At 59.7% G+C, this 18,844-nt stretch overlaps 1 protein-coding gene across 1 annotated transcript in view; it reads right to left on the reverse strand.

The window, feature by feature from the left end:
- Positions 1-18,844, reverse strand: part of NSD2 (nuclear receptor binding SET domain protein 2) — a 75,191-nt gene that overhangs the window by 53,377 nt on the left and 2,970 nt on the right. The window contains exon 3 of the mRNA XM_058670397.1: positions 16,521-17,546. Within this exon, the coding sequence (XP_058526380.1) occupies positions 16,521-17,546 (1,026 nt within the window). The remainder of the gene's footprint in view (positions 1-16,520; positions 17,547-18,844) is intronic.

An 18,844-nucleotide genomic window follows, 5' to 3' on the forward strand; every position in this document is an offset into this window, starting at 1 on the left:
ACGCAGGTATCACACACGCAGGTATCACACACACAGCTATCACACACACAGCTATCACACACACAGCTATCACACACACAGGTATCACACACACAGCTATCACACACAGGTATCACACACACAGCTATCACACACAGCTATCACACACACAGCTATCACACACACAGGTATCACACACACAGCTATCACACACACAGCTATCACACACAGGTATCACACACACAGCTATCACACACAGCTATCACACACACAGCTATCACACACACAGCTATCACACACGCAGGTATCACACACGCAGGTATCACACACACAGCTATCACACACAGCTATCACACACACAGCTATCACACACAGCTATCACACACACAGCTATCACACACACAGCTATCACACACACAGGTATCACACACAGAGCTATCACACACAGCTATCACACACAGCTATCACACACGCAGCTATCACACACAGCTATCACACACACAGGTATCACACACACAGCTATCACACACAGGTATCACACACACAGCTATCACACACAGCTATCACACACACAGCTATCACACACACAGGTATCACACACACAGCTATCACACACACAGGTATCACACACACAGCTATCACACACAGCTATCACACACACAGCTATCACACACAGCTATCACACACAGGTATCACACACACAGCTATCACACACACAGCTATCACACACAGCTATCACACACACAGCAGGTATCACACACACAGCTATCACACACACAGCTATCACACACACAGCTATCACACACACAGCTATCACACACAGCTATCACACACACAGCTATCACACACACAGGTATCACACACACAGCTATCACACACAGGTATCACACACACAGCTATCACACACAGCTATCACACACACAGCTATCACACACACAGGTATCACACACACAGCTATCACACACACAGCTATCACACACAGGTATCACACACACAGCTATCACACACAGCTATCACACACACAGCTATCACACACACAGCTATCACACACACAGCTATCACACACAGGTATCACACACACAGCTATCACACACAGCTATCACACACACAGCTATCACACACACAGCTATCACACACACAGCTATCACACACAGGTATCACACACACAGCTATCACACACAGCTATCACACACACAGCTATCACACACACAGCTATCACACACACAGCTATCACACACGCAGGTATCACACACGCAGGTATCACACACACAGCTATCACACACAGCTATCACACACACAGCTATCACACACAGCTATCACACACACAGCTATCACACACACAGCTATCACACACACAGGTATCACACACAGAGCTATCACACACAGCTATCACACACAGCTATCACACACGCAGCTATCACACACAGCTATCACACACACAGGTATCACACACACAGCTATCACACACAGGTATCACACACACAGCTATCACACACAGCTATCACACACACAGCTATCACACACACAGGTATCACACACACAGCTATCACACACACAGGTATCACACACACACAGCTATCACACACAGCTATCACACACACAGCTATCACACACACAGCTATCACACACAGCTATCACACACAGGTATCACACACACAGCTATCACACACACAGCTATCACACACAGCTATCACACACACAGCAGGTATCACACACACAGCTATCACACACACAGCTATCACACACACAGCTATCACACACACACAGGTATCACACACACAGCTATCACACACACAGCTATCATACACACAGCTATCACACACAGGTATCACACACAGGTATCATACACACAGCTATCACACACACAGCTATCACACACACAGCTATCACACACAGCTATCACACACACAGCTATCACACACACAGCTATCACACACAGGTATCACACACACAGCTATCACACACACAGCTATCACACACAGGTATCACACACAGGTATCACACACACAGCTATCACACACACAGCTATCACACACAGGTATCATACACACAGCTATCACACACACAGCTATCACACACACAGCTATCACACACAGGTATCATACACACAGCTATCACACACAGGTATCATACACACAGCTATCACACACACAGGTATCACATACACAGGCATCACACATACAGGTATCATTGCTTCTCCAACTGCCATGTTACTCACCACATAAGTGTTACTACTTGCCATTTAAGGCACAGAACAAGCAAAAGCTCCCCCACTGGCACCGCTGTCATAACCCTCTGCTCTGGTAGGTGTGGAGCTGAGCTGAGTGACTCCATCCCTCACCCTTACTCCATGCCCAGCACGTCTACACCAGCAGGCGCCTTAGGGATCCCCCTACCCCAGACAAACGTCAGCTCTCTCAATGTCATCAACGCTTGAGCCAGAGCTGGGCAGGCAGAAGGACGTCAAGAAATCTGGGCTCCAATCTCTACCCCAGAAGGCTCTGGAATTAAGAGACAGCCAGCAACACAGGCCTGCAGCAGGTGGGGCTGAGCTGGCAGCACTCAGGGAGGCCAGGTGGCATCCCTAGGGGGCACTAGAAGCCAGAGCCTCTGGCCTCCCCAGCAGTAGCACCTTCCCAAGGAGCTGGGCACCAAGAGAACAGGAACAGGAAATTACTGTTCTCATATCTTTCACACTTGGAAAAGAACAAGCTGGAAACACAGCTGCTGATCTGAACAGAGCCAAAGACAAAACAACAGGAGAAGACACATCCGACAGGCCAGCAGGGACACTGGGAAACACAAGAACACTTGAGTTCCTACTGTACCCTCCCAACTCCAAGCAGACAGCAGGACTCAGCTCTGAACCCAAAGTGCAAAGCTGCCCACCACACCAACGGGCACAGGGACCCAGCAGGGCTGGCTGCAGCACCCACCGCCCTGGGGACGCCCACCTCACTCCCAGAGGGGCTGAGGCCCACCCACTATGCTTGCACTCAGCTTCCTGCTCAATGGCCATGGTGACACCAGTGAGGGGGCACCCAGCTTCCACTGGCCCAGCCCCAGATGGCGCAGGCTCGGTGAGGTGACCATGCAACAGCCCTCCTGTGAGCCTGCATGCCTGCAGCAATGCCTTTCAAGCAGATGAAACGGCAATAAATTTCTTAAATATAAATATATATTCCAAAAAAGCACTCCCTGGTTCAAAACACGACAAAAACAAATCAACGCCTATACACGTCACGTTCAAACTACAGAATGTGAGGAACCGAAGCATGTCCAAGGACCCAAGCACCTGTGCGGAGCAGGCGGACACTGCCCCCCGGCCTTGCTCAGCCCAACGGACAGCCACCCGGGAGGCCAGCAACCCCAGCTAAGCGGCCTTTCACAAGGAGACACCGGGGGCGCCTGAGCAAGATGGGAAGAGGGACTAGCATTCTAAAATGATGTGACAGACAGTGTGCACGGCAGCCCTTTCAGAAACCGCAACTGGCCTGAGCAGAGCAAGTCGCGGACAGCACCACGCCACAGGGCCGGAGCAGGCCCAGACGCTCCGACAGCAGACACGGGCAACGTCCACAGCCAAGGGCGCCCGAGGCCTCCCAAGGGCAGGTGGAAGGGCCCTGGAGCCACAGCGCAGACAGCCCTCCGACACAGCTCGTGCCCCAGTTCTGCCTTCTGCCAACACACATCAGGGACTCTTCACGCGGTCTGCCTGCCGATCCTCAGGACCAGGCAGTGAGGAAGACGGGCACAAGATGAGAGCCATCTCTTACAAATAAATTACACTGAAAAATTCCCAGAAGTTTATATTTTAAAATGCATTCTTAAATGAAGGGCTTAGGAGCAATGTGACTGCTTGCACCTTGCTAGGTGGCGCCCAGAGGGCTCAGGGCCATTCATCAGGAAACAGCTGCAGGAGGAGGGCAAGCCAGGAGGGCAAGCCAGGGGGGAGCCAGGAGCCAGGACGGAGCCAGGATGGAGCCAGGACAACGTCTCCTCCCAGCTCGAGCTGGGGTCCAACAGCTCCCTCCCTCTGGGCTTCCGCACAGGGGTCTCGTGCGCCAGTTCCCCTCACTGGCACAGGAGCCAGTGCTGTCCGCTGGGCATGGAGAAGGGCTCAAGCCTCAGGGGAAACAGGAGGACCTTAGGGGGGTGACCAGGGCCAGGCCAGCAGGAGACCAAGCGGGGGAGGCTGCAGTGAAAACCTGAGCTTGCAGACACGATTCAGACACAGCTGCAATGCCCTGTCCCTTTAACACATCACAGTCATCTACCGGAAACGTACTCTGCCCACGGAATGACAGTAGCAGAAGCTCTGCTCTCCAGGGAAAGAGTGGGGATGGCACCTACGTCCCTGGAGGGCAGCCTCTGAGGCCTTGGCCCCGTGTTCCCACAGCTGCCACAGTGGAAGGTCTGCTCACAGGGCTCTGCTTCTACAGGGATGCACCCGTGACCAAGGACCAACTGACCTGGGTCCTCTCCCAAGAGGCCACATACAAGCCAGGCCCAAAGGGCAGCTCCTCCCACCAGACGACACACGCACCGTGTGCCAGGACCTCAATCACTGTGTCTTGCCCGTCAAGTTCATGTCTCCTTGCACACGTGTGCAGTGCAGGAAGGAACGTGACCACGGGCGGCTGCCACAAAGTCCAGCGAGAGGGGGCACAGAGTGGAAGTCAGGCAGGCTAAGCCACTGCCTACAGTGCCAGTGTCCTATATTACCACTGCTACTTTTTTTTTCAAAGATTTATTTTTACTGGAAAGGCAGATTTACAGAGGAGACACAGAAAGATCTTCCATCTGCTGGTTCACTTCCCACATGGCCATAATACCCGAAGCCAGGAGCCAGAAGCCTCAAGCTCCTCTTGGTCTCCCACGCAGGTGCAGGGTCCCAAGGCTTTGGGCCGTCCTCGGCCGCTTTCCCAGGCCACAGGCAGGGAGCTGGGTCGGAAGGGGGGCCGCACCTCATGCAGCACCACAACCTAGGGCCCGTCCCTCCGAGTACATCGCAGCATTGAGAACTGTGGCTTGTGAGGGCTCACCAAGGGCTGCCTCCCACAGCCGGAGCTAGTGAGCAAAGCGGCAAGGGAGACCCGTCTCAGGAGCTAGGTGGCAGATGTGCACCAGGGGGTCCAGCCCAGGGCAGGAGCACGGCCAGCAGGGCTCACACAGACTCCTACAGTTCATCGGGAAACCCTGCACGGTGTTACAACAGAGAATCTAGGAAAGAGAAAAACCATCAGAAGCAGAAAAACAAGAACCCTTCAGCGCGGTGTCCATCACAGGACCCAGTTCTGGCAAACAGCGCAATTCCTTAATGTTCATTCAAAGCCAACATCACTATCAAGTGGGATGGACTTGGGACGGCCGGGCCCCATCACTGCCCTGCCCGGAGTGCAGCTCTCCACTCCCTGGCCATGCCTGCTGTCACCAACAGAGCACGGCCAACGAACCGGGGCCTGCTCCTTCCTCACAGAGCTGCAAAGAGCCCTGGCCAGCAGCCACAGCACAAGCCAGCTGCGAGAAGGACTGAAGCCGCCCATGTCTAGGGACCAGGGGCACACGGTCAGTCATGCTTCAGCTACAGTTCTGCAAGAGAAGCCAAACCCCACAATCTGGGGAAACAGGGAAGTTGGAGGCCAGGAAGACAGACAGCAGAACCTGCATTATCTTCCACAGGTAGGACTTGACACACAAACCTGGGTGAATGTGTGGCACAGCTAATTAAGCCACCGCCTGCTCCACTTCCCGTCCAGCTCCTGCTGATGTGCAGGGAAAGCAGCAGAGGACGGCCCCAGGACTTGGGTTCCTGCACTCTTGTGGGAGACTGGGAAGGAGCACCTGGCTCCTGGCTTTGGATCGGCTCAGCTCGGCTGTTTCAGCCTCTTGGTGAGTGAACCAGCAGATGCGAGATCTTTCTCTCTGTGGGTCTGGCTTTCCAATAAAATAAAAATAAATAAGATTCTTAAATAGATAGATAAAATAAAAAGGAAGAAAATTGGGCCTGGCAGCGTGGCCCAGTGGCTAAAGTCCTCGCCTTGAACGCCCCGGGATCCCATATGGGCGCCAGTTCCAATACCAGCAGCTCCACTTCCCATCCAGCTCCCTGCCTGTGGCCTGGGAAAGCAGTTGAGGACGGCCCAATGCTTTGGGACCCTGCACCCGCGTGGGAGACCCGGAGGAGGTTCCTGGTTCCCGACTTCAGATCGGCACAGCACCGGCCGTTGCAGTCTCTTGGGGAGTGAATCATCGGATGGAAGATCTTCCTCTGTCTCTCCTCTCTGTATATCTGACTTTGTAATAAAAATGAATAAATCTTAAAAAAAAAAAAAAAACAGGAAGAAAACACACATCATTGAGAGTAAGGCTTGCATGAGCTCTGAGGGGCAGGGAGTGCAGGCCCCGCCGCACCCACATGTGCCTCCAGACTCCCCACGGTGCTCAGTGCAGGCAGCGCCTACAACGCCACCCACACGCACAGGGATGAACAGCCGGTGGACAGGGCGGGCGCAATGAGCAGGGGCTTACCCTGACTAAGGGGGTGGGAAGATTCGTGATTTGAGCCAGCAGCCAGCCCTCTCCTACACCCTCCTGGCACACAGCAGGCACCTGGACCCTGGCACCGGACCCCTCATGTCTGCCCTCTAGTGGTGCAGCCCACTCCCCACAGCAGCCAAGAACACAGGGGGTCAACTCCAAAGGCAGACATAGGACAAGCAAGAATCCCTAGCAGTTGTTGGAAAGGAGTTATAAAATTGGGGGAAAAAAAAGTTTTACTTTGTAGATTTCCAAACTCCAAAGAAAGAATTAACAAACTGTTAGGATGACACATTTCATATGAAGATCAAAGTCCATCTTCCTCCCCAGCTCTCGTTCTGGTCACCTCTCCTTTCCGCACACCCTGAGGCCAGGCTGCCACCGAAGCCCACACCCAGACCCAACTCTGTGGACTTCCCAGTGCCCCTGTCGACCTCAGCCCACCCCCTCTTCTCCAATCCCGGACCCTGGCCAGAGAGAAGCAGAGGGAGAGAGCCGAACTTCCATCCACTAATTCACCCTAAATGGCTGCAAGGGCTGGCGTCAGGCCAGGCTAAAGCCAGGAGCTTCCGGTCTCCCACACGGGCGCAGGTGCAGCAGCGGGGAGGACGGGGAGTGCAGGCCTCACGGGTGGCTTCACACGCCACGCCACAGCACCGACGTCTCGCCAGCACTGGGGTGACTGACCCTCAGCAGTCCTCAATCAGACCACGTCAGAACCACAGCAGGTCCAGGGCGGGGCTGGTTCCCAGCGCTGGCTGATGCTGCCCAGTCCAAGGACCCACTGGGCTCAGCCAGCCATTTGTCACCAACAATGAGGTGCTCACCTCCTGGCTCTGTCATCACAGGGCTCTGAGGAGCAGGCTTCCCACAGCACAAGGGTCCAGGCCCTGCCCCTACTCAGCCTCACACTGCTCCTAGGTTAGGAACACCCAAAAGGCAGGGCATGCCCATCCCTTCGCCTGCAGGGCCAGCAGCCCATATGGATGCTAGTTCGTGTCCCAGCAGCTCCACTTCCCACCCAGCTCTCTTGTGGCCTGGGAAAGCAGCCGAGGATGGCAAGTGCTTGGGACCCTGCACCCACATGGGAGACCTGGAAGAAGCTCCCAGCTATGGTTCAGTTCAGCTCAGCAATTTAGGCCACTGTGGCTGTTTTAGAGTAAACCGATGAACAGGAGAGCTCTCCGTCTCTTCTCTGTAAAACATACACACACACACACACACACAGCCAACACTGCACCTCACACACACACAGCCAACACTGCACCTCACACACACACACACACACACACACAGAAAACACTGCACCCCACAGGCTCAAGCATTTGGCCCTACAGTTAAGCCACTGTCGGAGGTCTGGTCCAAGCCCCAGCTCCACTCCTAGCTTCCTGCCATCCTACAGCCTGGAAGGCAGCAGGCGCTGGCCCAGGGTTCCTGCCACCTACACAGGACAGGACTGAGCTCCAGGCCGCTGGCTTCTGCCCTGTGTCACCACAGTCTATCCTGACACCTCCCTACTGAACATACCGCCTGTGAACGCACCTAAAAATGGACAGCACAGGGGAGCACCCCCCAGGCCTCTCCCTCCTCCTCAGCACAGCACAGGGGAGCACTCCCCCAGGCCTCTCCCTCCTCCTCAGCACAGCACAGGGGAGCACCCCCCAGGCCTCTCCCTCCTCCACAGCACAGGGGAGCACTCCCCCAGGCCTCTCCCTCCTCCTCACACATCAGTCCATGCCCACACACAGCTTGGCAAGGCAGGCGCCCATCAGTGTGCAGAGGGGGAAAGAAGAAACCCCCCACCCCGCCAGTCAGCGGCCCTCATGTCCACGGAGGACAGAAGCACAGACCAGCCAGGCCTAGACTGCAGGCCCTGTCACGGGCTGGGTGCAAAGTGCTCGCTGCAACCCACCAAAGCCTCCTCACCTGCACCCTGCTGGAGAAACACACAAACCTACGAGGGAAACAGAGGGAGAACACAGGGAGCCATGTCCTCACCCAGAATCAACCTATGGGCAGCACGGACACAGGAACACGCCATCCCACAGCACGGGACACAGGAGCACGCCATCCCACAGCACGGACACAGGAACACGCCATCCCACAGCACGGGACACAGGAACACGCCATCCCACAGCACGGGACACAGGAACACGCCATCCCACAGCACGGGACACAGGAGCACGCCATCCCACAGCACAGGGACACAGGAACACGCCATCCCACAGCACAGGGACACAGGAACACGCCATCCCACAGCACAGGGACACAGGAACACGCCATCCCACAGCACAGGGACACAGGAACACGCCATCCCACAGCACAGGGACACAGGAACACGCCATCCCACAGCACGGAACACAGGAACACGCCATCCCACAGCACGGGACACAGGAACATGCCATCCCACAGCACAGGGACACAGGAACACGCCATCCCACAGCACAGGGGACGGGAGCACGCCATCCCACAGCACGGGACATAGGAGCACGCCATCCCACAGCACAGGACACAGGAACACGCCATCCCACAGCACGGGACACAGGAACACGCCATCCCACAGCACAGGGGACGGGAGCACGCCATCCCACAGCACGGGACATAGGAGCACGCCATCCCACAGCACGGGACACAGGAACATGCCATCCCACAGCACAGGGACACAGGAACACGCCATCCCACAGCACAGGGACACAGGAGCACGCCATCCCACAGCACGGACACAGGAACACGCCATCCCACAGCACGGGACACAGGAGCACGCCATCCCACAGCACAGGGGACGGGAGCACGCCATCCCACAGCACGGGACATAGGAGCACGCCATCCCACAGCACGGGACACAGGAACATGCCATCCCACAGCACAGGGACACAGGAACACGCCATCCCACAGCACAGGGGACGGGAGCACGCCATCCCACAGCACGGGACACAGGAACACGCCATCCCACAGCACAGGGACACAGAAACACGCCATCCCACAGCACAGGGACAGGAACACACCATCCCACAGCACGGGACACAGGAACATGCCATCCCACAGCATAGGGGATGGGAGCACGCCATCCCACAGCACGGGACACAGGAACACACCACCCACGCACAGGGTGCCCGTGGAAAAGGCTGTCAACTCTGTTAGGCAAGGTTAAGCAAGCTGTGGGGGACAAGGGGCAGGAGGCAGCAACTGAACTGCAGCTCAGAAGACTGGCCCCTGAACACACAGCGGCGGCAACAGGACTGACTGGGGGAGGTAGGGTTAGCTGTTGTCCTGCAGCTTGCAACGTAACATCCTGCACTTCCTGAGACGGGGCTGGCACCTCTGCCCCTGGCTGCTGCAGGCATGCGGAGAACGCCCAAAGACCCTCCTCCCCTCTCCCTCCCTTTCCACTGTAGTTCCATCACTGACCAGCCGCAGGCCTGCCTCGCACGCACCCGACAGGAGCAGAGCAGCCGACCTCTGCAGCCCAGCCCCACCATGGCCCCAGGGCTGTCCAGCGTCCGCTTAGGCCCCTGCCCCTAGCACCTGGCCCCCACCTGCACAGCATCACACCAGGACACGCATGATGAGCTGCATGTCATCCAAGGACAGAGGGTGCCTGACCTACAGGGCTAGGATGGCGTTCAGATAACGTGTGCCCACCCTCACAGATGCTTCAAAGTGACCACGGAAGACTCACTGTCAGAACGGGCACCGTGGGGGATGCTAGGCACGCGGGGTGCCGTGTCTCAGCAAGACATTCCAAGCTCGTCCTGTGGAGAGCATGGGCAAAGAGGGCCAGCACCACAGCTCACAGGCTAACCCTCCACCATGTGGGCATCGGTTCAATCCCAGCTGCTCCACTTCCCATCCAGCTCCCTGACTGTGGTCTGGGAGAGCAACGAAAGACGGCCCAAAGCCTTGGGACTCTGCACTGCGTGGGAGACCCAGAAGAGGCTCCTGGCTTTGGGTAGGCTCAGCTCCAGCACTGTGGCCACCTGGGAAGTGAACCAGCAGATGGAAGGAGGAGCTAACCCCCACAAGCACACACAGGGCCCGCTGCCCCCTTCCACCCAGCTCCCCACTCACACACCTGGGAAGCCCAGATGGACTCCATTCTGGCCTTGGTGAACCAGCAGACAGAAGGCCTCTGTAACTCCACTTATCAAATCAATAAACAAGTCTGTTTAACTTTTATTTGAAAGGCAGGTTTACAGACAGCGAGAGAGACCTTCCATCTGCTGGTTCACTCCCCAAATGGCCACAACAGTCAGAATTCCAAAGCCAGGTGCCTCTTCCAAATCTCATTTGTGGGCTGCAGGGGCTTAAGAACCTGGAATAGAACAGCTGGCAGCTGAACTGGCACCCACATAGGACACTGGTACCTCAGGCAGAGGCTTACCTCACTACACCACAGTGCCAGCCCCTCCAGAGTTACACACACACGGGAGTGCAGTTGCGCCCCAGCAGGAAGCCAGCCCTTGGGACTCCTACGCTGTGTCCGCCCAAGTCCTGGCTACTCCACCGCTGGCCTAGCTTCCTGCTGTTCCTGGGTCCCAGAGACATCAAGTGACAGTCCTGCAGAGGAGGTTTGGGGCCTCGACTGCTGTGGAGACCCACAGCCGCACAAGCTCTCGAGCACTCTGCCTTTCAAAGCAACAGGCACATCTTTAAGAGCAAGGAGTGGAGCCAGCAGTCCGCCTGAAGGGTGACCAGGACTGGGGGCAGGAACGGCAAGTCAACAGGCAGCCATCAGGGCTGGCGCTCCCACGGGGCCAGGCTAAGACCTGAGCCAGACAGAGCACAAACCACAAGCCTAGGGCCAGCCAGTGCTCCACACATCATCAGGCAGGGGCCATGGGACGAAAGCTGACCATGCCAGCCCCCAGGGAAGAACAGAGCAGAAAGAGCTGGATGAACTGATGGACATGGCTACAGTAGGAAATCACCAAGACACAGAAAACTCAGACGGGTCTCGAACCCCCAGGGGCAATGACACCTGGGAGGGTGCAGATTCCAGGATCAGGTCCTGCGATTTCAGAAAGACCAGGCAGGGACGGACACCCGAGGGAGGCAAGGAGCCCAGGAGTCACAGTCCTTAACATGCTGGCCGCCACGCAAAGGCAGGAGTCGCACACGCAAGGATTCAACACACAGCCACACCCCGCCAGGGCAACAGGCTGACTGCCCGTGGTCCACTGGAGCCTGAGGTCCCGGGGCACAGCAGGGAGGCACCCCGGGCCTGGGCCCAGGGCCAGCTGTTTGCTGCAGGCTCCTGGCTTCTGCCCAGCCCCCCTGGTTATTTGGGGAGCAAACCAGCATGAAGACACCTCTCTGCATCAACTTAAATACCACGTTCCACTGCTCCCACAGAGAAAAACCACTTTTTTCTCTGTACTCCCTAGGAGTGTATGTCACTCTCGGGGTTCTGGTTTACAAAGGCAGAGAAGGCAACGGTGTGAAGACCCAATGACTAAGTCCTCACCTTGCAAGCACCAGCAGCCCACATGGCGCCGGTTCTAATCCTGGCAGCCCACTTCCCGTCCAGCTCCCTGCCTGTGGCCGGGGAAAGCAGTCGAGGACGGCCCCTGCACCCATGTGGGAGACCCGGAAGCGGCTCCTGGCTTCGGATCGGCTCAATACAGCCATTGCAGCCATTTGAAGAGTGAACCACCAAATGAAAAATCTTTCTTTCTGTCCTTTTTCTAAATCTGATCTACCTTTCCAATAAAAACAAATAAATCCTTCCATAAAATACAAAGGCAGAGCAGGCCCAGCCACAGCCTAGAGCGCTGGCATCTTATAAGCGCACCAGTTCGAGTCCCAGCTGTCCCCCTTCCAATCCAGCTTCCCGCTAACGCACCTGGGAAAGCAACAAGAGGCAGCCCAAGTGGGAGACCTGGCACAAACTCCCGGCCCTGGCCCAGCCCGGTCACAGGAGCCATATGGGGACTGACCCAGTGGGTGAAACACGTCCCTCTGTCTCCCTTTCGCTCTCTGTAAGTCTGCCCTTCCAATAAAAAAAAAAAACCTTAAAAAAAAAAAAAGAAAAGAAAAGAAAAGGGCATGGAGATAGACCCTCCCGGAATGTACTAACCAGGATTGGGCCAGGCTGTGGCCAGCAGCCAGGCTTCCCATGGCAGCGGCACGAACCCAGGGCTGGACCCACCCCCTGCAGCACTCCAAGCCAGACGCCCAACACCCTCCCTCCAGCGGCGTGTTGGGGCTGGACAACACCGTGCCACGTCTGTCTCCATCCTCTGTGTGTGCATGGAAGGCACTAACTCCTGCAGAAATCAAGTGGTTTCAAAAACCCATCAAGGATTGGCGCTCTAACACGACAATTCTCTGAGACACCAGCACCCCCAAAGGCCCAACCGGTGCTGCGGCTTCTCCACTTGCGACCCAGCTCCCCACTCACAGCCTGGAAAGCAGTGGAGGGCGGCCCAAGTGCTCAGGGCTTCCCCACATAGGAGACCTTCAGGCCAGCCCAGCTCTGGCCAATGCAGCCATCTGGACAGCTCACCAGCGAACGCAAGAATTCAATCTTCTTCTAACTCTACCTTTCAAATAAATATTTTAAAACTCATCAATTGCCATTTGGTTTTATTTTATTCTAAAGATTCATTTACTTTTATTGGAAAGGCGGATATACAGAGAGGAGGAGAGACAGAGAGGAAGATCTTCCATCCGATGGTTCACTCCCCAAGCTGCCGTAACGGCAGGTAGATCAAATCAAAGCCAGGAGCCTCTTCCGGGTCTCGCACACGGGTGCAGGTTCCCAAGGCTTTGGGCTGTCCTTGGCTGCTTTCCCAGGTCACAGACAGGGAGCTGGATGGGAAGTGGAGCTGCCAGGATTAGAACCGGCGCCCATATGGGATCCTGGCGTGTTCAAGGCGAGGACTTTAGCCCCTACTCCATCATGCCGGGCCCACCATTTGGTTTCAGAAAAGCAGAATGAAACACAAAACCCATCTGAACTTCATTCCTTGGTTTTATCTGAAAGAAAGCTCTCGTCCTCCGACTGACTGTGCTAGGTTCACGGCGGGCACCCAGAGCCCCAGCCAGTCACCCTCTGGTGGCACAGGCACATCTACAGCAGCCCTTGGCAGCTGGAGCCCCCAGGGTGCCCAGCAGTGGGAAAAGGGCCCGTGACGGTTCAACTGGCTAATCCTCCGCCTCCAAGGGCAGGCATCCCATACACTGGTTCATGTCCCAGCTACTCCACTTCCCATCCAGCTCCCTGCTTGTGGCCTGGGAAAGCAGTGGAGGACGGCCCAAAGCCTTGGGACCCTGCACCTGCGTGGGAGACCCGAGGAGGCTCCTGGCTCCTGGCTTCAGATCGGCTCAGCTCCAGCTGTTACAGCCACTTGGGGAGTGAACCAGTGGGTGTAGGAGCTTTCTGTCTCTCGTGTCTGTAGATATGCCTTTCTAATAAAAGTAGGTAAATCTTTGAAAAAAGTAAACAAGATTCAAAAACTAATAACAGGGCCCAGCGGCGTGGCCTAGCGGCTAAAGTCCTCCCCTTGAATGCGCTGGGATCCCATATGGGCGCTGGTTCTAATCCCGGCAGCTCCACTTCCCACCCAGCTCCCTGCTTGTGGCCTGGGAAAGCAGTTGAGGACGGCCCAATGCATTGGGACCCTGCACCCGCGTGGGAGACCCGGAGGGGGTTCCAGGTTCCCGGCATTGGATCGGCGCACATTGGCCCGTTGCGGCTCACTTGGGGAGTGAATCATCGGACGGAAGATCTTCCTCTCTGTCTCTCCTCCTCTCTGTATATCTGGCTGTAATAAAATGAATAAATCTTAAAAAAAAAAACTAATAACAAACAATAGACAATTTGTACGCATGAGCCTCCAGGTCACCCTTGCCTCGGTGTCGTGTAACCCTGGCCAGTGGCAGGCCGCCTGACGTCCCCGGGCAGGCAGCGACAGGTCTGCTCTGCGCATGCATGGCTAAGGACTGCAGTGTCCCACGGCTGTCAGGAGCATACGAGCTGGCGATTGCCTGCCACGCAGTCCTGGCTTCCCAAGGAGGGCACGAGGACCCCACTCCCCTTCCATATTCTGTGTCGATCCACCGGGTTCTTGGCTCCAGTGTCACTTTCCAAAAAACAGGCAAAGGGTCAGAGGGCAGCGACCCGGTGGATTCTGTGCCCGGTTCCATACGACCAGTGCATCCCAAACGCCTGCCACATAGCACCCACAGCACCCACGGCACACAGCAACCACTACCCACGCACACAGCGCCCACAGCACACGGCACCCACAGCACATGGCTCACAGCACACAGCACCCACAACACACAGCAGCACACACAGTAGCACCAAGAAAGGAACCTGGGTGACCATCTTGCCCCCAAAACTCAGTCCCTGGGAAAGACGCTCAGACGGAGACACACAGACAGACTCCAACATTCTGGAAAAGGCTGGGCTGAAGTCAACACGGGGCCCCACACCTGGGGAACCCTGCAGGGAGAGGAGAGACCATGGCACACAGCGTCATGTGGCAGGTTAAGCCACTGCCTGGGATGCCCACGTCTCCTACCCAAGTGCCAGCTGAGTCCTGGTTGCTCTGCTGCCCATCCAGCCCCCTGCTAATGGCCCTGGAAAGACAGCGGCAGACCCTGAACTAGGCCAGACTCCTGGCCTGGACCAAGCCGTGGCTGCCGCAGGCACCTAGAGAGCGAACCAGTAGATGAAAGGTCCGTGGGTCAGGCACTTCCTCCAAATCAATCAGGGGAACAAGAAACAGCAAGACCAGAGCGCCCTGCCGATGCTGCGCGCCCTGGCCACACCTCCCACCGTTCCCCAAGTCGAGACCCTGCAGCTTACAGCTCAAGCTAGCAAATGTGACAGCGATGCAGCCAGCCAGCCCTCGGTTATCCTCCCGACGGCCCACCTCGGATGCTCCTCCAGACAGCCCACCTCGCGTGGTGCACCTCGGGTGGTCTCCCCGGCAGCCAACTTCGCGTGACCCATCTCGGATGCTCCTCCCGACAGCCCACCTCGGGTGCTCCTCCAGACGGCCCACCTCACGTGGTGCACCTGGGGTGCTCTCCCCGACAGCCCACCTCGCGTGGCGCACCTCGGGTGGTCCCCCCCCCCGACAGCCCACCTCGCGTGGCGCACCTCGGGTGGTCCCCCCCGACAGCCCACCTCGCGTGGCGCACCTCGGGTGGTCCCCCCCCCGACAGCCCACCTCGCGAGGCGCACCTCGGGTGCTCCCCCCGACAGCCCACCTCGCGTGGCGCACCTCGGGTGCTCCTCCCGACGGCCCACCTCGCGTGGCTGAGAGCTTCAAGGACGCCCAAGGAGGCTGACGGCTTGGCCTGGTCCTGGCTGACTCGCGGTCTCTAACCCCAGGCTCGCCACTGCTCCCGCACAGAGGCAGAGGCGGGCCGGTTCCAGTGCCAGGCCCCGACTGTCCGCTCTATATGCCCGCTCCCGCGACCCAGGCTCCTGTCCTGGGAAGCTGCGGAGAGAACCAGCTGACAGAGGAGCTCCACCTTTCAGAAGCCCCGACCGCAAGAAGGCGCCTGTAGCCTCGCTCCTCCGCCCGGCAGCACCTTTCCACAAACCCCACGGTACAGCACAGCCAACAGCAAACGGCCCATGCTGGCCCATGCTCCTTCGAGGCTCAGCACGCGCATTTCCTGAGCGGGGCGAGGGGGCCAGGAGGCCAGACCTCCGCACGCCCCCGGCCCGGGCCGCCCCGGCTGAGCACACAAAGGCCCGGCAGCCCACTCCCCGCCAGGCGGCGGCCGGGGGAGCAGCTCCCCCGGGGAGGGGTCAGCACCCGGAACCCCAATTCCTACACCGCGCTGCTCTCCTCACCTCCCAGGGCGTCCCTAGGGCGGGGTGGGGGTGGGGAATAAACCGAGAACCCCAACTGGTCCACGGGACAGCTCCAGGGCCTCCCAGCAGCAGCGTCCATGCCGCCTCGACCGGGAAGTGCAGCCCCGCTCCCGGGCAGCGGGATTCTGGGGCCGGGTCGGGCTCCCCACTGGCCGCCCCTCACCCGCAAGGCCGAGACGTAGAGCCAGCCGCCAGGCTCCATCCCTGCGCGTCCTGCGGCTCCCGGGACCGCCGGCCCGCATCCGGCCGAGGCCCGCGGGCACGGCGCGCGCCGCCCGCTCCCGGGCGCGGCCCCCACGCCGGGCCCACCCGCGCCGCCACCTGCCGGGGCCCGGGCCGCCGCCGGCGTCCAGCCCGGCCCGCAGAGCGCGCCCCGCCGCCCGGCCCCTCGCACAAAGGCCGGCCCGGCGGCGCGGGAACAAAGGCGGCCGGCCCGGCGGCCCACGGCACAGGTGCAGCCCGCGGCCCGCCGGGCCCAACATGGCCGCGCCCGCCCCGTTAGCCGCCGCCGCGCCCGCCCGCGCCCTGCCGCCCGCCGCGCCCCCGGCCCGCTCCGCCGGCCGCCCGCCGCCTCCCCGCCCCGCACTGACCTGAGGCGCGCCGCATCCTCCGGGGCGGCCGCGGGCGGCAGGGGGCGGCGGGCGCAGCGCGGCCAGGCCCAGGCTCTCCGCGCGCGGCGCCGACCCCGCCCCCGCGCCTCCCGCCCGCCGCCCCGCGCCGGGGCCGCCGCCGCCTCGCTCAGCCGCGGGAAAAGTGCGCGCCGCTGATTGGCTGCCGCGCCCGGCGCCCGCGGACCGGGCTTTTCAAATCCGCGCCGGGGCCGCGCGCGCGTGTGCGGGCGGGCCGGGCGGCCGGGCGGGCGCGCGAGCGGGAGGCCCCCAGGCCGGCGGGGCGGCGGGCGGCGGGCGGCGGGCGGGCCACGGCGGGACCCCGCGTGAGCTGCTAGACGCCGGCCCCGGGCGCGCGCCCCGCTCCCGCTACTCGCCGAGCGCGCGCGCCGGGCGCCGGGGGGCCCCGAACCCCCGCGCGGAGCCGCCGCGCGCCCTGACGTCACGGCCGCGCGCCCAATCGCCGGCGGCCTCCGGGGCGCGTGGGCGCGCGGCCGCGAGGGTCGGCGGAGCGGGAGGCCCCCCGCGCAGGCCGCGTCCAGCCGCACAGGCACACGGGGACCAGGGCGCGGCGCGAGACCCTGGGGACGGCGGGATTTGGGGAGCCTCCCGGGGTGCCCCTGGCTCCCCACGCACACCCCTGCCCGAGGCTCCCCGTTGCCCGGGGCGCTAACACCACCCCGTCCCCCCAGAAATCCCCAAATCGCGTCTCCTTCCTGCACACACACCCCAGGACTCCCCCAGGTGCCTAGGCCAGGCCCAAACCCAGAGGCCAGAATGCAACTCGGGCCTCCCGGGCGAGGCGGGGACCGAGGCAGCAGCAGGACGCGGGGCCATGGGCTGGGCTGCAGGCATCCCTGGCCCACACGCCCAGTGCCTGGCACCTGTCTGCTGCTGCCATCAGGGGACAAATGCCGCGGTTCCCCGTTCAGCTGCTAAGGCCGCCACCCGCAACACTGGCATCCCAGATGGGCACTGGTTCCAGGCCGGCGCTTGCCGTCCAGCTCCCTGCTTGTGGCCTGGGAGGGCAGCGGAGGACGGCCGGGTGCCCCTGCACCCACATGGGAGGCCTGCAAGAGATGCTGTCCTCCGCTGCCCTCCCAGGCCACAAGCAGGGAGCCGGATGGGAAGGGGAGCAGCAGGGACACCAATCAGCACCCATATGGGATGCCAACCCCACAGCCTCATTTTTAAAAAATCATTTATTTTTCCATCCAAATATCTGCGCTTATGTGAATGCATTCTAAGCGTGCAAGTGTGTGGGCTTCCTTGAGTAAAGCTGCTGGGGCCAGGGTCCCACCCGAGGCCTTGCCCCAAAGCTGGTGAGGAGGATGAGACCCCAGGGGCCCGAGGGTGTGTGGGTGGGTCGCCCGTGAGGAGCCTTAGGGCAGCAGCTCTGGGTTGAGAACTCCAGCCGGCCCGTCCGCCACCTCCGGTGCGCGTGGTCGCACGTCCAGCACCGCTGCCGAAGGAGCCCCCGCCCCGTGCCCCCGGCTCGGCCTCCCCGTCCTCCCCATCCCCCCTTGCCGGAGCTGGGGTCCCCGAGGGGCCAGGCCCGCAGCTGTTTCCATGGGGATACGTGCACTCTGACCCCAGCCTTTCTCCAGCCCAGGACAAATAAAGAAGGCTTCCAAGTGGAAACCGCCATGGCAGGCCGCCCCTCCTCCTGTGCCCCAGGTGGCCAAGCCTGCCCCCCAGCGAGCCCCCCAGCCTCTCCCGGAGGCCCCTGCACCCGCTGACCCCCTCCACTCTGCTGACTGCAAAGCCGGGTTTTCCCAAGGCCTGGCCCTGCCCAGCCTCCCTCACCCAAGCCCAAAAGCCACCTCGGTCTGGAAGGGGGCGTGGGAGCCAACCGGGCCCGCAGGGAGACGGGTGGGCT

The sequence above is a fragment of the Ochotona princeps genome, chromosome 11 (assembly GCF_030435755.1).
Source record: "Ochotona princeps isolate mOchPri1 chromosome 11, mOchPri1.hap1, whole genome shotgun sequence".
Lineage (NCBI taxonomy): Eukaryota > Metazoa > Chordata > Mammalia > Lagomorpha > Ochotonidae > Ochotona > Ochotona princeps.